The sequence below is a fragment of the Mobula hypostoma genome, chromosome 12 (genome assembly GCF_963921235.1).
Source record: "Mobula hypostoma chromosome 12, sMobHyp1.1, whole genome shotgun sequence".
Taxonomy (NCBI): Eukaryota; Metazoa; Chordata; class Chondrichthyes; order Myliobatiformes; family Myliobatidae; genus Mobula; species Mobula hypostoma.
The window spans coordinates 70,336,142-70,358,353 of record NC_086108.1 but is presented as its reverse complement, the minus strand read 5'-3'; the positions used below and the strand labels follow the sequence as shown (position 1 = coordinate 70,358,353).

Below are 22,212 nucleotides of genomic sequence, written 5' to 3'. Positions count from 1 at the left end.
ACTAAAAAATCATACCAAATAACAAATAAAACCGAAAATAAATAACACTAACATAGAGTAAAAGCAGGAATGATATGATAAATACACAGCCTATATAAAGTAGAAATAACGTATGTACAGTATAGTCGGGAAGATGAAGGCAAAACCGATTTGTGGGGAAAAAAAAAATCGGCACCTACGCACATACGCACATCACATGCATACGTCACGCATGCGCACACAGGTGCCCACGCAAGCCTTCTTGGTCATGGTAATCTTTCCTGGGGTAAAGTGTCCCGGGATTTGACTGCTACCTTTGTCCCTTATTTGGGAGCGAGAAAGTTGGCAACCTTAACTGTAAAAGACACGTTGAGAAGAATTTAACCCTACTTGAACACTCTCCCCTCAGTCCGCAAGAATATTGTCAATATTAAACCAGTCCACAGTGCAAAAAAGGTTGGGGACCCCTGATGTAGGTGAAGATGCACTACTTCCACAAGGTAGTATAGGATGATTTTAATTAAAGTGATCTTGATTTAAAAAGGTAATAATTTGGATTTATAGGTACTAAGTCTCAATAAACAAGTTGAAACAAAAGCAGATGGCTTTGAGAAAGCACTTCAAAGAGGTCAAAAAGGGGAGATTAACAGATGACTGAAAACTCTAAAGGATGCAAAAGAAAAAATGCAAATAAAGTTAGATTATTGAATCAGAAGAAAACCTTAAGGATTGCAAAAATGGTATCCAGTAGATCATGGGCAAATTTGGAAGCAATAATGAAAACAACTTTATTACTTTACACTGCAGCATTAGATGGAAGAGCAACTTGACATTTTGCCATCAGAGTGTGATAAATGACCACATAAAAATGGTAGATAACTAATTTCCAGACTGGAGCAGTGTCTTTTTAAAGTGAGGACATGGACTGGAATAAAATAACACAAATCCAAAGTTGACAATAAACTGAATGTGACAGTTTACACTAGGCACTGGTGAAATAGGTAGACACAAAGCAGATGAAGATTTTAGCCAATAGGAAAAGGGGTAAAACAAGCTAACTGAAAATGTTCCTTCTGGAACAGATACCTGGAATTCACTTGCTTAAGTGTTGTGGCAAGTAAACTCAAGAAAGACTGCAGATGCTGGAAATCCAAAGCAGCGCACACAAAATGCTGTCAGGCAGGCAGCATCTATGGAAATGAATAAATATTTGACGTTTCAGGCCAAGACCCTTCTTCGAGACTGGAAAGTAGTGGGAAGACGCCAAAATTAAAAGGTGGGACGGAGAGGAAGGAGGATAGCTAGGTGATAGGTGAAGCCTGGTGGGTATGAAAGATAAAAGATTGGAGAGGAAGGAATCTGATAGGAGAGGAGAGTGGACCATAGGAGAAATGGAAAGAGGAAGAGATCCAGGAGGTGATAGGCAGGTGAGAAGAGTTAAGAGGCCAGAGTGGGGAATAGAAGAGGAGAAGGAGAGAAAATTCTTTTACCAGAAGGAGAAGTCGATATTCATGCCATCAGGTTGGAGTCCACCCAGATGGAATATAAGATGTTGCTCTTCCAGCAAGAGGGTGGCCTCACCTTGGCACAAGAAGAGGCCATGGACTGACATGTTAGAATGGGAATAGGTATCAGAATTAAAATGTTTGGCCACTGAGCAGAGGTGCTCAAAGTAGTCCCCCAATATACGATGGGTTTCACCAATGTAGAGGAGGTGACATCAGGAGCAGCAGATTTGCAGGTGATGACCCCAGCAAATAAATTCATAGGTTAGTGGTGCCTCTTCTGGACGGACTGCTCGGGGCCCTGAATGGAGGTGAGGGAGGAGGTGAATGGGAAGGTATAGCACTTTTGCTGCTCTCAGGGATAAGTGCCGGGAAGGACAATAAATAAGGGAATCTACGGAGGGGAGAGATCCCTGTGGAAAGCGGGGGTGGGGGGGGGGTTGCTGGGTAAGATATGTTTGGATCCCCTTTGAAAATGCCAGAAATTGCAGAGGATGTTGTCTTGGATGCGGAGGCTCTGGGGTGGGAGGTCAGGACAGGAGAGACCATCACTCTTGGCAGGAAAATTGGGTGAGTGTGGATGTTCAGGAAATGGAGGAGAGATGGTGAGAGCAGCATCTATGGTGGAGGAATGGAAACCCCATTCTTTGAAGGCAGACATCTCTGATGTTCTGAAAAGGAAAGCTGCATCCTGGGAACAGATGTGGTAGAGACAAAGGAACTGAGAAAATAGAACAGCATTTCTACAAGAGACAGGGAGGAAAGATGTATAGTTAAGAAAACTGTGGGACTCAGTAGGATTATAAAAGATGTCGGTTGACAGTGTCTCCAAAGATAGGGACAAAGATCAAGAAAGCAGAGGGAGATATCAGAAATGCACCTAGTGAATTTAAGGGCAGGTTGGAGGTTGGAGACAAAGTTGATAAGATTGACGAGCTCAGCATAGATGCAAGAAGCAGCAGTAATGCAATCGTCTATGTAGTGGAGGAACAGCTGCAGAGCATTACCAGGGAAGGCTTGGAACATGGACTGTTCTACAGAGTCAACCAAGAGGCAGGCAAAGCTGGGGCCCATGCAGGTGCCCGCGGCTACCCATCGAGTCAAAGGAAAAATTGTTGAGGGTGAGGACCAGTTCTGCCAGATGGAGGAGGGTGGTGGTGGAGAAGAACTGGTTGGGTCTTGCGTAAGAAATGGAGCATTTTAAGGCCTTCTTGATGGGGGATAGAAGCATATGGGGACTAGACATCCCTGGTGAAAATGAGGCCATCAGGGCCAGGAAACTGAAAGTTACTGAGGAGATCCAGAGCATGAGAAGTGCTACAGATTTATCTGTAGGTGGGAATGCACTGAACAAAGGGGGATAGAATAGAGTCAAGGTATGAGGTTATGTGTTCAGTGGGGCAGAAACAGGCAGAGACAATAGCCTACACAGACAGTCTGGTTTGTGGACCTTGGGTAGGAGGTAGAAGCCAGCAGTGTAGGACAAGGAATCTGAGTTTGGTGGCAGTGGATGGGAGTTCTCCAGAATTGATGAGGTCAGTGATGGTGTCAGCGACAATATTCAGATAATCTGGAGTGGGGTCCTTTTCAAGGGATAAGTGTAAAAGATAATAGAACAATCAGAAAAAAAATGTAAGTGAAAAGCCTCACCACCAAAGTGTTTACAAACTACATTCTGTGACTAATGTGCAAAATTCCTAATTCTCTGTTGACAACCATGTTTCTCCTCTGACACAACACCTCACATCCATTGTCTAATTCAAGGGACTGCCATCTTATGGTTTTACTCTTACCCATTCCGACATAATCATAGAACAACAACGGCTTACTTTTCCAACCTGGGGATCTTTTTTTAAAGTCCTAAAAAAAACTGCAAGGATCGAAACTGGATTATTACCACATAAAACCAAAGACACCACTATTCCTTCTGCACACACATAAATACAGAATACAAAACCTAAGAGTTCACACTGGATCAGTCAAAGCAATATTTTCAAGTTTTATTATGGTGAAAACCAGTTGCCTACCTTCCTAAACTGACATGAATCTCTTTTCAAGGTCCAACGTTTTTGCCTACACCAGTACTTGCCTAGTGTTCATGAAGGCAGTAATAGAAACTGTGTTGGAACCAGATACAAATCCGTGTACTCCAATAACATTCTTCTTGTTCGAAATCACCCAGGGATCAGTGTGAAGTAATTGCTGTGACAGCTGTTTTAGATGAGCTGAGGCAAGCTGTGCAGCTGATGATGCAAGGGGCTCATCCTTGCTGGCACATTGACTAAGGGCCGGCATGTAGCTGCTCCGCATGTTGACAAGCCACGTGGAGCCTACTGCTTTGATTTTTGTGATGGAAGCTACTACTCACCTCTGTTTGGTTGCATAGCCCTCCGAGCCCAGAGATTTATTTATGGTCATTCGCTCAAGTCAGATAAAATTTCCCGCTTGGAAAAGCTGCGCAGCCTAACAAAGATGGGGAGATGGTGGTATCTTCATATGCAACATGAGGTGAGGTTATGAGAGGGTCTGTAAGATCCAGGCAACCTGTCAACATGTAACAAAATTTCTGAACCTGTTATATCAATGCAAGCTTTTTGATTCAGGCATAAGCTTTAAACAAGATGGTCAAAAAGGTTGCCATGGAAGTTGCAGACCAAAGGTCTTGTTTCTCTGTTGTACAACTATGACTGTGATACTCAGAGCATCTTTTCAATGCTCATTTTGATTCAAAACACTTCTTTAATTTAGATGGTAAATTTTCAGTGACAACTACAAAGTATAATAGAATTGCAAGTATAATAAAATGTTATGGTTTTGACTGCAAGGTCACCATGTTCTGGTTGGTCTGTATTGTCTTGGGTTCAGAAACAGGTAGAGTCAGAATTGTAATTTCAGGCCCTCACTACTAAACAACAGCACAATATATTCTCCAGCACTGACAACTTTGAAATGTCAGTGTCTACAGACGAAAGTGGATGACAAATCTTTGACTTTTCTTTCTATGGATCAGAGTCAGAGGGGGAGCACTCTTGAAATATTTGAAGAATTGATTTTAAATGAAAAGCAAGAATTCTATCTTTGTTGTCAGCAACAGCTACAGTCAGTGCAGATCAAAAATAAAATTTCCTTCATGCTGACAGTCACCACTGGCCCACCTCAAGGATGTGTGCTTAACCCACAGCTCTACTCTCTCTATACCCACAAATGTGTGGCCAGGCAAGCTCAAACGCCATTTATAAATTTGCAGTTGAAGCAACTGTTGTTGGCAGAATTTCAGATGGTGATGAGGAAGCGTACGTGAGAGAGATAGATCAGATGGTTAAGTGGTATCACAACAACCACCTTTACTCAACGTCAGTAAGACCAAGGAACTGATTGTGGACTTCAGGACAGGGAAGTCAAGGGAACACACATCAGTCCTCATCACGGGATCAACAGTGGAAAGGGTGACCAGTCTCAAGTTCCTGGTATCAAAGATCTATCCAGGGCACAATGTATTGATGCAATTAGAAATCAGAATTGCGTATAATATCATCGACATATGTAATGAAATTTGTTAACTCTGCAGCAGCTGTACAGTGCAATACATGATAGATATAGGGAAAAGACTGAATTACATTAAATATTTATATATTGGGGCGTCACGTGATGACGTGGGATTGAGACGTGTAAATCCAGCTCTCCCGTAAAAAATCAGCAAAGTACCGTTTAAACAAAGTGAAGTTAATACTTTCCGAAAACTACTGATAAACTTCGTAAGACTACTCTACGATATGCCTCGTAAACCGCAACAGAAGAAGTCTGTTGTTGTGAAGTCGCCGCGAGATGGGAAGAAAAAAGGGCCTACTGCAGCGATGGAGCCTCGGATTCAGGTTGGATCTCCTTCGGAGGAGACATATTTTATCTCTGGCGTAGAAGAACAGGGAGCAATGGCGGCGGTAGCGGCCTCTCGGAAGATGCTGGAATTGCGCATGCGCAAAGAAGTACACATGCGCAAATCGACACAACTTAAACTACAAGAACCGACGGCCACCGCAACTGAAAACGACTCAGTCAGAATTGGATACCGCAGAGAATACAGATGAAGAAGAGGAGGAAGACCTGGAAGAGACTGGAAGTAAAGGAGACGACGGAGACATAAGAGAGGCTTTATTGCAATTAACAGCTGAACTAAGAAAATTAAGAACAGAGCTTAGAGACGTGAAGATCTGCTATGATAAAGCTATGAAAAGACAGGATAAAATGGATAAGAAACTTCAGAAGATAGAAAGAACAATGGAGCATATTAACGATAGAGTGGAAAAAACAGAAAATGATGTGCTTGTCTAGAATACGGAAAGAAATCGACTCTTGGAGAAAGTGGATGTGTTGGAAAATTTTAGTAGACGTAACAATGTTAAAATTGTTGGTCTTAAAGAAGGTATAGAGGGAGATAATCCAATAGAATTTTTTCAATGATGGATCCCGAAAACCTTGCAAATGAAAGAGGAAGACCGATCAATTGAAATTGAGCAGGTACATAGAGCTCTAAGACCAAAACCACAAGATGACCAACATCCACGATCAATTTTAATAAAATTCTTAAGATTTCAAGACAAAGAAAGGATTCTACAGGCGGCTGCCCAAGCTGCCAAGAAGAGAAAAGGGCCACTGATGATAAAAGGAAAGTAAATTTTTTTTTACCCTGACATAAGTTATGAACTTTTGAAGAAAAGGAAGAAATTTAATCCAGTGAAAAAAGCCCTGTGGGATCACGGTTATCAATTTATATTGCGTTATCCTGCAACCTTGAAGATTTTTCTGCCTGGTGGAGAAAAAAGATGTTTTGACGATTACCGGAAAGCAGAGGAGTTTGTACGAGATTCTTTGAATATTCACCAGATACAAGAACAAACCCAGGGGACTGAGATGGATTGAAGATGAAGACTGGATCAAGGATTAGGCCTGTTGGATTTTTAGGCGGATGAATATATAAATATATTATTAATTATATGAGGAAGGGGAAGAAAGGTTAAAATTTGAGGAATATTAGCTGGGAATAATGACATTTTTTAAAATATATATACAATTTTTTGTTACGGGGGAGCTGGAAGAAACACTGTCCGATCGCTACGTTATCCATGTGTACAAACGTGGCAATAGCCACGACCCGCACAATGGAGTGGGGTAGTGTTGTGTATCTTTTCATTCACAACATTAGTGGGGGGGGGGTATTTTGTTTTTTCTTTTTTTTGTATCTTATCTCTTTTTTTTCTTTTTTTGCCTGGATGATTGGGAGGGAAACACATAGCAACATGGTGAAGTTCAAAGAGATTCCCCAGGGAACTATGAGAGTTGAGTAGCTAAGTAATGTTTTAGACTTTAAGAGATAAATATGAAACATTTTTGAATATTTGGAGCCTTTATTTACAGCTCCGATGATAAAGATCTTGGTTCCTTGGGGAAGGTAACAAATATATATAAAATTTATTTTTAATCCCATGGAGCATGTGCAAACCTTCCAATACTCAGGCGGTTTTTTTTTCTTTTCTCTTTAGAAGGAGTATATATCGGGGGGGGTGAGGGTTAAGGGGAGGGGGGAGGGTAGATTTTTTTTCTCATGTATTTACTTTGAAAACTCAATAAAAATTATATTTAAAATATTTATATATTTTTTAAATAGTAATATTAAGATTAGTAAAAAATTCTGAAATTAGTTGTTTTGCAGCAACAGTACATTGTAGTATATAGTAATAAAAACTATAACAAAAAGTATATACAAAAAAATTAAAAAGTTAATGCAAAAAGGGGAGAAAAAATATACTGAGGAAGTGTTCATCATCTCTTCAGAAATCTGACAGAAGACAGGAAGAAGTTCTTCATGAAATACTGAGTGTGTCTTCAGGTTCCTGTAACTCCTCCTTGATGGTAGCAATGAGAAGAGGTGATGGGGGTCCTTAATGATTGATGCCACCTTTTGAGGCATCGCTTTTTCAAGGTGTCCTGGATGTTGGGGAGGCTAGTGCCCATGATGGTGCCGGCCAAGTTTACCACTTTCTGCAGCTTTTACCAATCCTGTGCAGTGGCTCCTCCACACCATACGGTGATGCAAACAGTTAGAATGGTCTCCAAGATACATTTGTAGAAATTTGCAAATGTCTTTGAAGACATACCAATTCTCCTCAAACTCCTAATGAAATATAGCTGTTGCTGTATCTTCTATGTAATGCACCAATATATCCCAGGATCTTATCTTCATACTGTCCGCAAAGTTGGTCATAAAGCCGTCAATTCCATCATTGACATATAATAAAAAGCTGACTCAACACCAATCCATGTGGAACACTACTAGTCACTGGCACCCAACCAGAGAAGACTCCTCTTTATTCCCACTCGATGCCTCTGACTAATCTCCTATCCACGCTAGTATTTTTCCTGCAATACCACAAGCTCCTATCTTGTTAAGCAGCCTTATGTGCAGCACTTTGTCGAAGGCCTTGTGAAATTCCAAGTAAACAACATCCACCAACTCTCCTTTGTCTATCTTGCCTGTTACTTCCTCAAAGAATTCCAACAGATTAGTCAGGCAAGACTGCCTCTTAAAGAAAACTGTGCTGCTTTTGACCTATTTTATCATGTGCCTCCAACTACCCTGAAGCCGCATCCTTAATAATGGACTCCATCATCTTCACAACGTCTGAAGTCAGGCTTTCCTTCTGCCTCCCTCCCTTCTCTGAGTGGAGTGAGATTTGCAATTTTCCAGTCATCTGAAACCATTCCAGAATCTAGTGTTCTGTCAATGATCACTACTAATGTCTCCACAATCTCTTCAACTACTTCTTTCAGAACCCTGGGGTGTGGTCCATCTGGTCCAGGTGGTTTATCTGCCTTCAGACCCTTCAGCTTCCCAAGCACCTTCACCTTATACTCACCTCTTCCCTTGAATTTCTATTCTAGTATACTGCTGGTGTCTTCCACAGAGAAAACCGACACAAAATACTTATTAAATTCGTTTGTTATTTCTTGGTCCCCCCATTACTACCTCTCCAGTGTCATTTTCCAGCAATTCAATATCCATTCTTGTCTCTCTTTTACTCTTTATATACAGTTGCAAGAAAAAGTTTGTGAACCTCTTGCAATTACTTGGTTTTCTGCATTCATCAAAATGTGGTCTGACCTTAATCCAAGTCACTTTTTAAGAAAGGAGGGAGAGAGAAAACAGGCAATTATAGACCAGTTAGTCTGACATCAGTGGTGGGGAAGATGCTGGAATCAATTATAACAGATGTAATAGCGGCATATTTGGATAGCAGTGGGGAGGATAGGTCTGAGTCAGCATGGATTTACAAAGGGGAAATCATGCTTGACTAATCTTCTGGAATTTTTTGAGAATGTGACTATGAAAATGGACATGGGAAAGCCAGTGGATGTCGTGTACCTGGACTTTCAGAAAGCCTTTGATTAGGTCCCACAAAGGAGATTAGTGTGCAAAATTAGAGCAAATGGTATTGGGGGTAGGGTACTGACATGGATAGAAAATTGGTTGGAGGACAGGAAACAAAGAGTAGGGATTAATGGGTCCTTTTTGGAATGGCAGGCAGTGACTAGTGGGGTACCGCAAGGCTCAGTGCTGGGACCACAGCTATTTACAATATACATTAATGATTTAGAACATAGGACATAGAATAGTACAGCACAGTACAGGCCCTTCGGCCCACAATGTTGTGCCGATCCTCAAATCCTGCCTCCCATATAAGTCCCCAACTTAAATTCCTCCATATACCTGTCCAGTAGTCTCTTAAACTTCACCAGTGTATCTGCCTCTACCACTGACTCAGGCAGTGCATTCCACGCACCAACCACTCTCTGAGTAAAAAACCTTCCTCTAATATCTCCCTTGAACTTCCCACCCCTTACATTAAAGCCATGTCCTCTTATATTGAGCAGTGGTGCCCTGGGGAAGAGGCGCTGGCTATCCACTCTATCTATTCCTCTTAGTATCTTGTACACCTCTATCACATCTCCTCTCATCCTCCTTCTCTCCAAAGAGTAAAGCCCTAACTCCCTTAATCTCTGATCATAATGCATACTCTCTAAACCAGGCAGCATCCTGGTAAATCTTCTCTGTAGCCTTTACAATGCTTCCACATCCTTCCTACAGTGAGGCAACAAGAACTGGACACAGTACTCCAAGTGTGGCCTAACCAGAGTTTTATAGAGCCGCATCATTACATCACGACTCTTAAACTCTAACCCTTGACTTATGAAAGCTAACACCCCATAAGCTTTCTTGACTACCCTATCCACCTGTGAGGCAACTTTCAGGGATCTGTGGACACGTACCCCCAGATCCCTCTGCTCCTCCACACTACCAAGTATCCTGCCATTTACTTTGTACTCTGCCTTGGAGGTTGTCCTTCCAAAATGTACCACCTCACACTTCTCTGGGTTGAACTCCATCTGCCACTTCTCAGCCCACTTCTGCATCCTATCAATGTCTCTCTGCAATCTTCGACAATCCTCTACACTATCTACAACACCACCAACCTTTGTGTTGTCTGCAAACTTGCCAACCCACCCTTCTACCCCCACATCCAGGTCATTAATAAAAATCACGAAAAGTAGGGGTCCCGGAACCGATCCTTGTGGGACACTACTAGTCACAATCCTCCAATCTGAATGTACTCCCTCTACCACAACCCTCTGCCTTCTGCAGGCAAGCCAATTCTGAATCCACCTGGCCAAACTTCCCTGGATCCCATGCCTTCTGACTTCCTGAATAAGCCTACCGTGTGGAACCTTGTCAAATGCCTTACTAAAATCCATACAGATCACATCCACTGCACTACCCTCATCTATATGCCTGGTCACCTCCTCAAAGAACTCTATCAGGCTTGTTAGACATGATTTGCCCTTCACAAAGCCATGCTGACTGTCCCTGATCAGACCATGATTCTCTAAATGCCCAGAGATCCTATCTCTAAGAATCTTTTCCAAAAGCTTTCCCACCACTGACGTAAGGCTCACTGGTCTATAATTACCCGGACTATCCCTACTACCTTTTTTGAACAAGGGGACAACATACACCTCCCTCCAATCCTCCGGTACCATTCCCGTTGACGACGAGGACATAAAGGTCCTAGCCAGAGGCTCAGGAATCTCTTCCCTCGCCTCATGGAGCAGCCTGGGGAATATTCCATCAGACCCTGGGGACTTATCCGTCCTAATGTATTTTAACAACTCCAACACCTCCTCTCCCTTAATATCAACATGTTCCAGAACATCAACCTCACTCATATTGTCCTCACCATCATCAAGTTCCCTCTCATTGGTGAATACCGAAGAGAAGTATTCATTGAGGACCTCGCTCACTTCCACAACCTCCAGGCACATCTTCCCACCTTTATCTCTAATCGGTCCACTCCTGTCATCCTTTTTGTCTTCACATAATTGAAGAATGCCTTGGGGTTTTCCTTTACCCTACTCACCAAGGCCTTCTCATGCCCCTTTCTTGCTCTTCTCAGCCCCTTCTTAAGCTCCTTTCTTGCTTCCCTATATTCCTCAATAGACCCATCTGATCCTTGCTTTCTAAACCTAATGTATGCTGCTTTCTTCCACCTGACTAGATTTTCCACCTCACTTGTCACCCATGGTTCCTTCACCCTACCATTCCTTATCTTCCTCACCGGGACAAATTCATCCCTAACACCCTGCAAGAGATCTCTAAACATCGACCACATGTCCATAGTACATTTCCCTGCAGAAACATCGTCCCAATTCACACCCGCAAGTTCTAGCCTTATAGCCTCATAATTTGCCCTGCCCCAATTAAAAATTTTCCTGTCCTCTCTGATTCTATCCTTTTCCATGATAATGCTAAAGGCCAGGGAGTGGTGGTCACTGTCCCCCAGATGCTCACCCACTGAGAGATCTATGACTTGACCCGGTTCATTACCTAGTACTAGATCTAGTATGACATTCCCCCTAGTCGGCCTGTCCACATACTGTGACAGGAATCCGTCCTGGACACAGTTAACAAACTCTGCCCCATCTAAATCCTTGGAACTAATCAGGTGCCAATCAATATTAGGGAAGTTAAAGTCACCCATGATAACAACCCTGTTATTTTTGCACCTTTCCAAAATCTGCCTCCCCATCTGCTCCTCGATATCTCTGTTGCTACCAGGGGCCTATAGAATACCCCCAATAGAGTAACTGCTCCCTACCTGTTCCTGACTTCCACCCATATTGATTCAAAAGAGGATCCTGCTACATTACCCACCCTTTCTATAGCTGTAATAGTATCCCTGACCAGTAATGCCAACCCTCCTCCCCTCTTTCCGCCCTCTCTATCTCTTTTAAAGCACTGAAATCCAGGAATATTGAGAATTCATTCCTGCCCTAGTGCCAGCCAAGTCTCTGTAATGGCCACTACATCATAATTCCCTGTATGTATCCAAGCTCTCAGTTCATCACCTTTGCTCCTGATGCTTCTTGCATTGAGGTACACACATTTCAGCCCTTCTACCTTACTGTCTTTACATTGTTTATTCCGCTTCTCTTTCCTCAAAGCCTCTCAATATGATAGATCTGGCTTTACTCCATGCACTTCTTTCACTGCTCTATCGCTCTGGGTCCCATCCCCCTTGCAAATGAGTTTAAACGCTCCCGAACCATGCTAGCAAACCTACCTGCAAGGATATGCTCCCCCTCGAGTTCAGGTGCAACCCATCCAATCTGTACAGGTCCCACCTTCCCCAAGAGAGATCCCAATGATCCAAAAATCTAAAATCCTGATCCCTGCACCAACTCCTCAGCCACGCATTCAACTGCCATCTCCTCCAATTCTTACCATCACTGTCACGTAGCACTGGCCACAATTCTGAGAACGCCACCCTTGAGGTCCTGTTCTTCAGCCTTCTGCCTAGTTCCCGAAACTCACACTTCAGGACCTCATCCCACTTCCTGCCTATGTTGTTGGTCCCAACATGTATCATGACTTCTGGTTGTTTTCCCTCTCGTACCAGGACGTCGTGCACCCGGTCAGAGACATCCCAGACCCTGGCACCCGGGAGGCAACAAACCATGTGGGTGTCCTTCTCACATCCACAAAATCTCCTGTCTGCTCCCCTGACTATAGAGTCTCCAATGACGACAGCGCTCTTCTTCTCCATCCCACCCTTCTGCACCACTGGGTCAGACTCAGTGCCGGAGGCCCTGCGACCGTGGCTCACACCTGGTCGGTCGGTCGTCCCCGCCAGCAGTATCCAGGACGGTAAACTTATTATTCAGGGGAATGGCTACAGGGGTGCTCTGCACTACCTGTCTGCTCACCTTTGCTTTCTCCCCTCTGACTGTCACCCAACGACCTGCTTCCGACAGCCTAAGTGTGACTACCTCCCTGTAGCTCTCATCTATGACTGCCTCATTTTCCCTTACGAGTCGAAGGTCATCCAGCTGCTGCTCCAGATTCCTTACACGGTCTTCCAGATTGCACAGCCGTATGCACTTCTGGCAGATGTGACTCTGCGGGAGTGGGGCGTTCCCCCAAGACTGCCACATCTCACATGAGAGGCACATCACCATCTCAGGAGGCATTGTAAAGACTAACTGCGAGCAAGCTTGTCCTCCGCCTCTTCTCATCGAAGCCATTTAGATGAAGGGATTAAAAGTAACATTAGCAAATTTACAGATGGCACAAAGCTGGGTGGCAGTGTGAAATGTGAGGAGGATGTTATGAGAATGCAGGGTGACTTGGACAGGCTGGGTGAGTGAGCAGATGCATGGCAGATGCAGTTTAATGTGCATAAATGTGAGGTTATCCACTTTGGTGGCAAGAACAGGAAGGCAGATTACTATCTGAAAGATGTCAAGTTAGGAAAAGGGGAAGTACAACGAGATCTAGGTGCCCTTGTTCATCAGTCACTGAAAGTAAGCATGCAGGTACAGCAGGCAGTGAAGAAAGCTAATGGCATGCTGGCCTTCATAATAAGGGGAATTGAGTATAGGAGCAAAGAGGTCCTTCTGCAGTTGTACAGGGCCCTGGCGAGACCACACCTGGAATATTACGTACAGTTTTGGTCTCCAAATTTGAGGAAGGACATTCTAGCTATTGAGGGAATGCAGCGTAGGTTCACGAGGTTAATTCCCGGGATGGCGGGACTGTCATATGTTGAAAGATTGGAGCGACTGGGGTTGTATACACTGGAATTTAGAAGGATGAGAGGGGATCTGACTGAAACATAAGATTATTAAGGGATTGGACACGCTAGAGGCAGGAAGCATGTTCCCGATGTTGAGGGAGTCCAGAACCAGAGGCCACAGTTTAAGAATAAGGGGTGGACAATTTAGAATGGAGGGTTGTGGTTCTGTGGAATGCTCTGCCTCAGAAGGCAGTGCAGGCCAATTCTCTGGATTCTTTCAAAAAAAGAGTTAGATAGAGCTCTTAAAGATAGCGGAGTGAAGGGATATGGTGAGAAGGCAGGAAAAGGGTACTGATTGTGGATGATCAGCCATGATCACAGTGCTGGCTCGAAGGGCTGAATGGCCTACTCCTGCACCTACTGTCTATTGTCTAATAGACAAACACAATGTTTAATCATTCACAGTCCAGCCTGGAAAAAGTATGTGAATCCTTGTATTTAATAACTGGCAGAACCTCCTGTAGCTGCTGATCAGACTTGCACAACGGCAAGGAGGAATTTTAGACCATTCCTTCATACAAACCTGTTTCAGTTCAATATTTCTGGACTTCTTCAGGTCATACCACAGCATCTCAATTGGGTTAAGGTCTGGACTCCGACTTGGCCATTCCAAAACATGAATTAGAAAAATAGAAAACCTACAGCAGAATACAGGCCCTTCAGCCCACAAAACTGTGCCGAACATGTCCTTACCTAGGCTTATCCATAGTCAGCTATTTTTCTAAGCTCCATGTATCCATCCAGGAGTCTCTTAAAAGACTGTATTATTTCCGCCTCCACCACCGACAGCCTATTCCACACATTCACCACTCTCTGTGTTTAAAACTCACCCCTGACATCTCCTCTACACCTACTTCCAAGCACCTTAAAACTATGCCCTCTCATGCTAGCCATTTCAGCCCTGGGAAAAAGCCTCTGACTATCCACACGATCAATGCCTCTCATTATCTTGCACACCTCTATCAGGTCACCTGTCATCCTCCGTCGCTCCAAGGAGAAAAGGCCAAGTTCACTTAAACCTATTCTCATAAGGCATGCTCCCCAATCCAAGCAACATCCTTGTAAATCTCCTCTGCACCCTTTCTATGGTTTCCACATCCTTCCTGTAGTGAGGTGACCAGAATTGGGCACAGTACTCAAAGTGGGGTCTGACCAGAGTCCTATATAGCTGCAACATTACCTCTTGGCTCTTAAACTTAATCCCACAATTGATGAAGGCCAGAGTCAACCTGCATAGCAGCTTTAAGTGTTCTATGGACTTGGACTGCAAGACTCTTCAATATTCCCGTTACTATTGGTTGGTCTATAAAAAACACCCAGTAGAGTTATTGACCCCTTCCTATTCCTAACTTCCACTCACAGAGACTCTGTGGACAATCCCTCCATGACTTCCTGCTTTTCTGCAGCCATGACACTATCTCTGATCAACAGTGCCAAGCCCCCACCTCTTTTGCCTCCCTCCCTGTCCTTTCTGAAACATCTAACGCCTGGCACTTGAAGTAGCCATTCCTGCCCCTGCACCATCCAAGTCTCTGTAATGGCCACAACATCATAACTTCAAGTGATGATCCATGCTCTAAGCTCATCCACTTTATTCATAATACAGTACTCCTCGCATTAAAATAGACACATCTCAAACCATTGGTCTGAGTGCATCCCTTCTCCATCATCTGCCTATCCTCCCTTTTGCACTGTCTCCAAGCTTTCTCTGTTTGTGAGCCAACCTCCCTTTCCTCCGTCACTTCAGTTTGGTTCCCACCCCCCAGCAATTCTAGTTTAAACTCTCCCCGATAGCATTTGTAAACCTCCCCGCCAGGACATCGGTCCCCCTCAGATTCAAGTGCAACCCGTCCTTTTTGTACAGGCCACACCTGCCCCAGAAGAGGGCCCAATGATCCAGAAATCTGAATCGCTGCCCCCTGCTCCAATCCCTCAGTCACACATTTATCCTCCACTTCTTTCTATTTCTATACTCACTGTCATGTGGCACAGGCAGTAATCCGAGATTACTACCTTTGAGGCCCTGCTTCTCAACTTCCTTCCTAACTCCCTGTAGTCTGCTTTCAGGACCTCCTCCCTTTTCCTACCTATGTCATTGGTACCAATATGTACCATGACCTCTGGCTGTTCTCCTTCCCACTTCAAGATATCATGGACGCGATCAGAAACATCCTGGAACCTGGCACCTGGGAGGCAAACTACCACCCGTGTTTCTTTCCCACATCCACAGAATCGCCTGTCTGACCCCCTAACTATAGAGTCTCCTATCACTGCTGCCATCCTCTTCCTTTCCCCACCCTTCTGAGTCACAGGGCCAGACTCTGTGCCAGAGGCGTGACCACTGTTGCTTCCCCCAGGTAGGCTGTCTCCCCCAACAGTACTCAAACAGGAGTACTTATTGTTATGGGAGACAGCCACTGGGATACTCTCTACCACCTGCTTCTTGCCCTTCCCTCTCCTGTTACCCACTTATCTGTCTCCCGAGGCCCCGGAGTGACTACCTGCCTATAGCTCCTCTCTATCACCTCCTCACTCTCCCTGACCAGACGAAGGTCATTGAGCTGCATCTCCAGTTCCCCAATATGGTCCCGAAGGAGCTGCAACTCAACTCACCTGGCGCAGATGTGGCTGTCTGGGAGGTTGGGAGTCTCCAGGACCTCCCACATCTGACAGCGAGCACAGAAAACCGTCCTCACACACATTCTTTCTGTCTGTATCCTAAACAGATAACTTACCTCGCCTTGACCCATTATCGCTAAAGCCCTGTTGAGCCAAAGCCTTCCTACTCTGTCTCCCTCTCCTCCAACACCTGCTCTGTAAAGCTGTCTTCTTTTTAAACTCTTCCCACTGTTTTCACTGGCCGGCCTTCACGCACTTGCGCAGTCGTGCCCCGTTCAAACTGCTGAAGAAATAACCCTCTTCTTTTTAAACCATTCTGTTGATAATTTACTCTTGTGTTTCAGATCATTGTCTGATTGCATCATCCAACTTCTATTAAGATTCAGGTGATGGACCGCTACCCTCACATTCTCCAGTAAAATGCCTTGATACATACATACATATATATACACACACACATATATATATATATATATATATATATATATATATACACACACACACACACCTCCAATCTCATCTCATTGACTGGAACATTTAACTCCAAGTAGCTTTCGTAGAAGGCATTACCTCAGAAGTTCACATACTTTTTTGAACCTAGACTGTTACTGTTTAGATAGTGTATTCATTATTGATGAGGTACATTTGTTTGTGTGTTATTAATTTAGGCAGATTGTGTTTGTCCATTATTGTGACTTAGATGAAGAGCAGACCACATTTTATGAGTAATTAATGCAATAAACCAGGGTTCACAAACTTTTTCTTGCAACTTTATCTGAAAAAACTTTTGGTATCCTCTTCTATATTATTGGATAGCTTACCTTCACATTTCATCTTTTCTATCCTTATTGCTTTTTTAATTGCCTTCAGTTGCCTTTTAAAAGCATCTCAACTTCCCACTAATTTTTTTTGCTATGTTATACGCCCTCTCTTTTGCTTTTATGCTGTCTTTGACTTCCCTTTTTAGCTTTGGTTGCATCATCCTCCCTTTAGAATACTACTACTTCTTTATGATGTATCTATCCGAGACCTTCCGAATTGCTCCCGGCCACCGTTCTGCCATCAACCTTGCTAGTGTCCCCTTCCAATCGACTTTAGCCATCTCTCCTCTCATGCCTCTGTAATTCCCTTTGTTCTACTATACTATTGATATATCTGTTTTTACCTTCTCCTGCAGGTGATTTATATCATATTATGCTCATTGTCTCATAAGTTCCCCAGTCAAATCTCGTTCATTACACAACACTCATTCCAGATTTGCCTCTTCCCTAGTGGACTTAACCACAAGCTTGTCTAAAAAGCAATTTCGTAAGCATTCTACAAATTCCCTCTTGAGATCCAACACCAACTTGATTTTCTCAATATACTTGTATATTGAAAACCCCTATGACTATTGTAACACTGCCCTTTTCACATGCCTTTTCGATCTTTCATTGCAATTTGTACTCCACATCTTGGACACTGTTCGGAGGCCTGTATACAACTTCCATCAGGATCTTTTAACTCTTGCAGTTTCTTACCTCTTTCTGATTCTATGTCACCTCTTTCTACGGATTTGATTTACTTTTTCCCCCCAACAGAGCCACCCACACCCTACCTACCTTCCCTTTTGATACAATGTATATCCTTGGATGTTAAGCTCCCAGTTATGCTCCTTCAGCCATGATTCAGTGATGACCACATTGTCATTCCTGCTGATCTCTAACTATGCTACAAGAGCATCAACCTTATTCCATATACTGCAAGTATTCAAACACAATACCTTCAGTCCGGTATTCATAACACCCTTTTCAAATTTGCCCCCATATTACACTTCCTAATTCATCCCGCTGACTACAATTTTGAGTAATCATCTGCCTGTTCTTCCTCAGTCTCACTACACACTGCATTGACTTAAATACCAAATGCCTCATCCTCAGCCCCATCACTCCAGTTCCCATCCCCTGCCAAATTAGTTTCAACCAATCCCAAAATCTCTAGCAAACCTACCCGCAAAGACATTGGTCCCCCTCAAGTTGAGGTGTAACCCATCCTTTTTGTACAGGTCATACCTTCCCTGAAGAGATCCCAATGATCCAGAAATCTGAAACACTGGCCCCGACACCAATTTCTCAGCCACGCGTTCATCTGCCAAATCATCCTATTCCTAACCTCACTGGCACTTGGGAGGGGCAGCAATTCAGAGATTACTCCCCTTGAAGTCCTGCTTTTCAGCTTTCTATCTAATTCATTTACTTCTCTCTTCAGGACCTCATCTTTTTTCCTATCTGTGTCATTGATACCAATCTGTACCATGACTTTCAGTAGTTCATCCTCCTCCTTTAGAATGCTGTGGATACAATCTGAGACATCTCTGACCCTGACATCTGGGAGGCAACATAAGATCTGGGTGTCCCTTTCATGTCCACAGAATCTCCTGTCTGGAGTTATTATTAAATAATTAAAGAACAAATATATCTACCAGATATACAAACACAATGGAATTGATGGCTTTGTAGCAAAGTCTGCGGATGATAGAAAGATAGGTGGAGAGGTAGGTAGTGCTGAGGAAGCAAGGCAATTACAGCAGGACTTGGACAAATTGGAAGAATGGTCAAAAAGTGGCAGATGGAATACACGTTGGGAAATGTATGGAAGTGCATTTCGGTAAAAGGAACAATAGTGCAGACTACTATCTAAAAGGGGAGAAGGTTTAAACATCAGAGGCGCAGAGGTACTTAGCAGTCCTCGTGCAAGACTTTCAGAAGTGTTGTCATTGGAGAGAGTCTAGAGGAGGTTCACAAGGATGATTTTGGGAATTAAGGGGTTAATATATGAGGAGTGTTTCGCAGCTTTGGGTTTGTACTCACTGGAATTTAGAAGAATGCGGAAGAGTCTCACTGAAACCTACTGAATGTTGAAAGGACTAGATAGGGTGGATGTGGAGTGGGGGGTATCTAGAACTAGAGGGAACAGTCTTTAGAACAGAAGTACAGGTGTCCCCCCGCTTTTCCAACGTTCGCTTCACGAGACCTCACTGTTACGAAAGACCTACATTAGTTCCCTGTTTTCGCTAACAGAAGATGTTTTCACTGTTATGAAAAAAGCAGCGCGCAAAAAAAGGCAGCACGCGCCCCGAGCAGCCGCTCTCCCCCAGATTCGAAGCTGCATTCTCACCGGCATTGCTTAAACACATGCCTGTGAGCATCCGTATTGGAAAAGTCTGAAAGAGCTCCTAAGAGTGTTACACTTAGTGTAAAATTAGACATAATTAAGCATTTCGATGGTGGTGAACCAAGCAAGGACAAAGTGAGTTTGGCTTGTGGAAGTTGACGAAGATGATGTTGAAGAAGTTTTGGCATTCCATGGCCAAGAACTGATAGATGAAGAGCTGATGCAATTGGAAGAGGAAAGGATAACAATCGAAACTGAATGCAGTAGCGAACGGACCGAAAGTGAAGTCCTCCAGGAACTGAACGTGAAGCAACTGCGTGAGATTTTCGCTGCAATGACAAAGTACAACTTTAATTTTGAAAAGGTAAAGTCAATTTAGAGCTTACTTGCAGGATGGTTTGAGTCCTTACAAAGAACTGTATGATAGAAAAATGCGCTAGGCTAAGCAGTCAAGCAAGCATTCCACATCAGCCACAGCAGACGACGAACCTCGACCTTCGACATCGAGGCAGGCAGTCATAGGAGAAGATGACCTGCCTGCCCTGATGGAAACAGACGACACCTCAGTGTCCCACCACCCCAACCCACGGGCTGCAGACAGATACCGATCCACGAAGAATGCAGCGGTAGCCAGGAGGCACCCAGCACATCTTTAAGAAAAAAAGCCAAAATAAACAAGCTAATTAATTAGGTGCTGCCCGGCACGTAATTAATTAGCTTGTTTATTTCGTCTTTTTTCTTAAAGATGTGCTGAGTGCGTTCCAGCTACCGCTGGACCGCTGCATGCTTAGCGGATCGGTATCGGTCGGCGGCCTGGAGGGTGGGGGCCACTGCACCACCCCAGCCTCCAACGACTCAGCCTAACACACCATCAGTGTGATCGATGTCTTCCCTATTCCTGTAAGTGATACTACACTGTACATACATTATTTCTACTTTATATAGGCTGTGTATTTTTAGGTGTTATTTGGTATGATTTGGCAGCTTCATAGCTTAAAGGTTACTGGAGAAAGTGTTTTTACCAACGGCGCTTACATGAGATTTTCACTACGGCGAACAGTGCAGGCAATGGTTGCAGAGAAGTATTTCTACTTTATATAGGCTGTGTATTTATCATATTATTCCTGCTTTTACTATGTGGTACTGTTAGTTTAAGTTTTATGTGTTATTTGGCATGATTTGTTAGGTTATTTTTGGGTCTGCGAACGCTCACAAATTTTTCCCATATAAATTAATGGTAATTGCTTCTTCACTCTACAACATTCCGGCTTACGAACCGTTTCATAGGAACGCTCTACCTTCAGATGGCGGGGGAAACCTGTAATATGGATTGTTTAGCCAAAGAGTAGAACATCTGTGGAATGCTCTGCCACAGACTGCGATGAAGGCCAAGTCTGTGGGTATATTTAAGGTGGAAGCTGATCGTTTCCTGATCGGTCAGGGCGAAGGGTTTGGCGGGAAGGCAAGTGTATGGGGTTGAGTGGGATCCGGGATCAGCCATGATAGGATGGCAGAGCAGACTCAGTGGGCTGAATGGCCTAATTGTGCTCCTATGTCTTATGGTCTTATGATTTAAGGTTATCAACTTATAGTAATAAATAACAACTCAGTTTTTCCTTTGCATTTCTTGCAGATTTCTTACAGCTGCATTGTTTTGTATATTAGTTCATCTCCTGTTCACAATTAATAAGCCACTGCCCTCAGCTGCAACAATCTTCTGCATTGTTCATTTGCTCTTGATCACCACCCTGTCATCCCAATTATCTTTGTTCTTTTACTACCAAGCTCCCTCATTCCCCCCCCGAAACTGCCAACCCCTATCCCATCAATTCCCAAAACCCCAATTCGCCCTTCTTTACGGAATAAAACAGCCAGTTTCTAAACTTTCCTAGTTCTGATTTAAGGCTGTTTCTTTCACCATAGATACTGCTTGCCTTGCTGAGTACAGAGCATTTCTTGTTTATTTCAGATACTGATAGAATGAACACAGTGCCCTGCTCAATAAGAATACCAAATAGCAAAACCCATAAGTAAGCAAACAATCCAAATCATTTAAGAATTACACTGGGATTTTCATTTCCTTTCACAGCAAGAGCATTTCTCTATATCTGCTCTGGTATTTTTAAATAATTCTCCTACCTCAGAGGCTGTGGGTTTTGTTGCAACTTCTTTACCAGGATCATGTGATACTGTCAAAGATCCTGTCATAGATGGCCCACCTGATGACAGTTTTGCTGCATCTGCAACTTCTCCATTTGGTAAGATTCCATCAGCAAACCAGACTCGTCGTTGCTCCTTTGGGTGAGTCACTAAACAAATGCATGAGTTAATCAAAATCAGGCCAATGAAATTGATCTTAGCCAGTCGAAGCAAAAGGAAACCAAAATAACAAAAATCAGTTTGCATTAATGCTCAGTTTTCCCCAAAGGCCTTTACTTTTTCAAGCCTACATTCAAAGCAAGTAATAATCATTAACAAGCAACAGTCAATAATAAATTACCTAAGAAAAAGGAACAAGATTATGAGTATGCCACGTTGTCCAGTTGCAACTCCACTTTTCTGCCCTAGTCACATATTCCTGGTTCTCAGTAATCCAAATTTCTCAGTTTCAACATAATTTAACAATTCACCATTCACTGGCCTTTCAACACAAACTCCTCAGCTCGGTTTTATGTGGACAACTCTTACCCTGAGATTGAACCCCTAGTTTTGGACTTCCTTACTATGAACAGCACAACAGCATTAACCCATCAAGCTCACCAGTCTTAAAGAAA

The 22,212-nt window shown here is 43.5% G+C and overlaps 1 protein-coding gene across 1 annotated transcript in view; it reads right to left on the bottom strand.

Annotated features, from left to right (window-relative positions):
- The window catches only part of LOC134354899 (zinc finger FYVE domain-containing protein 9-like), a 159,351-nt gene that overhangs the window by 48,689 nt on the left and 88,450 nt on the right, over positions 1–22,212 (bottom strand). The window contains exon 6 of the mRNA XM_063064353.1: positions 21,578–21,747. Coding sequence (XP_062920423.1) covers positions 21,578–21,747 — 170 coding nt within the window. The remainder of the gene's footprint in view (positions 1–21,577; positions 21,748–22,212) is intronic.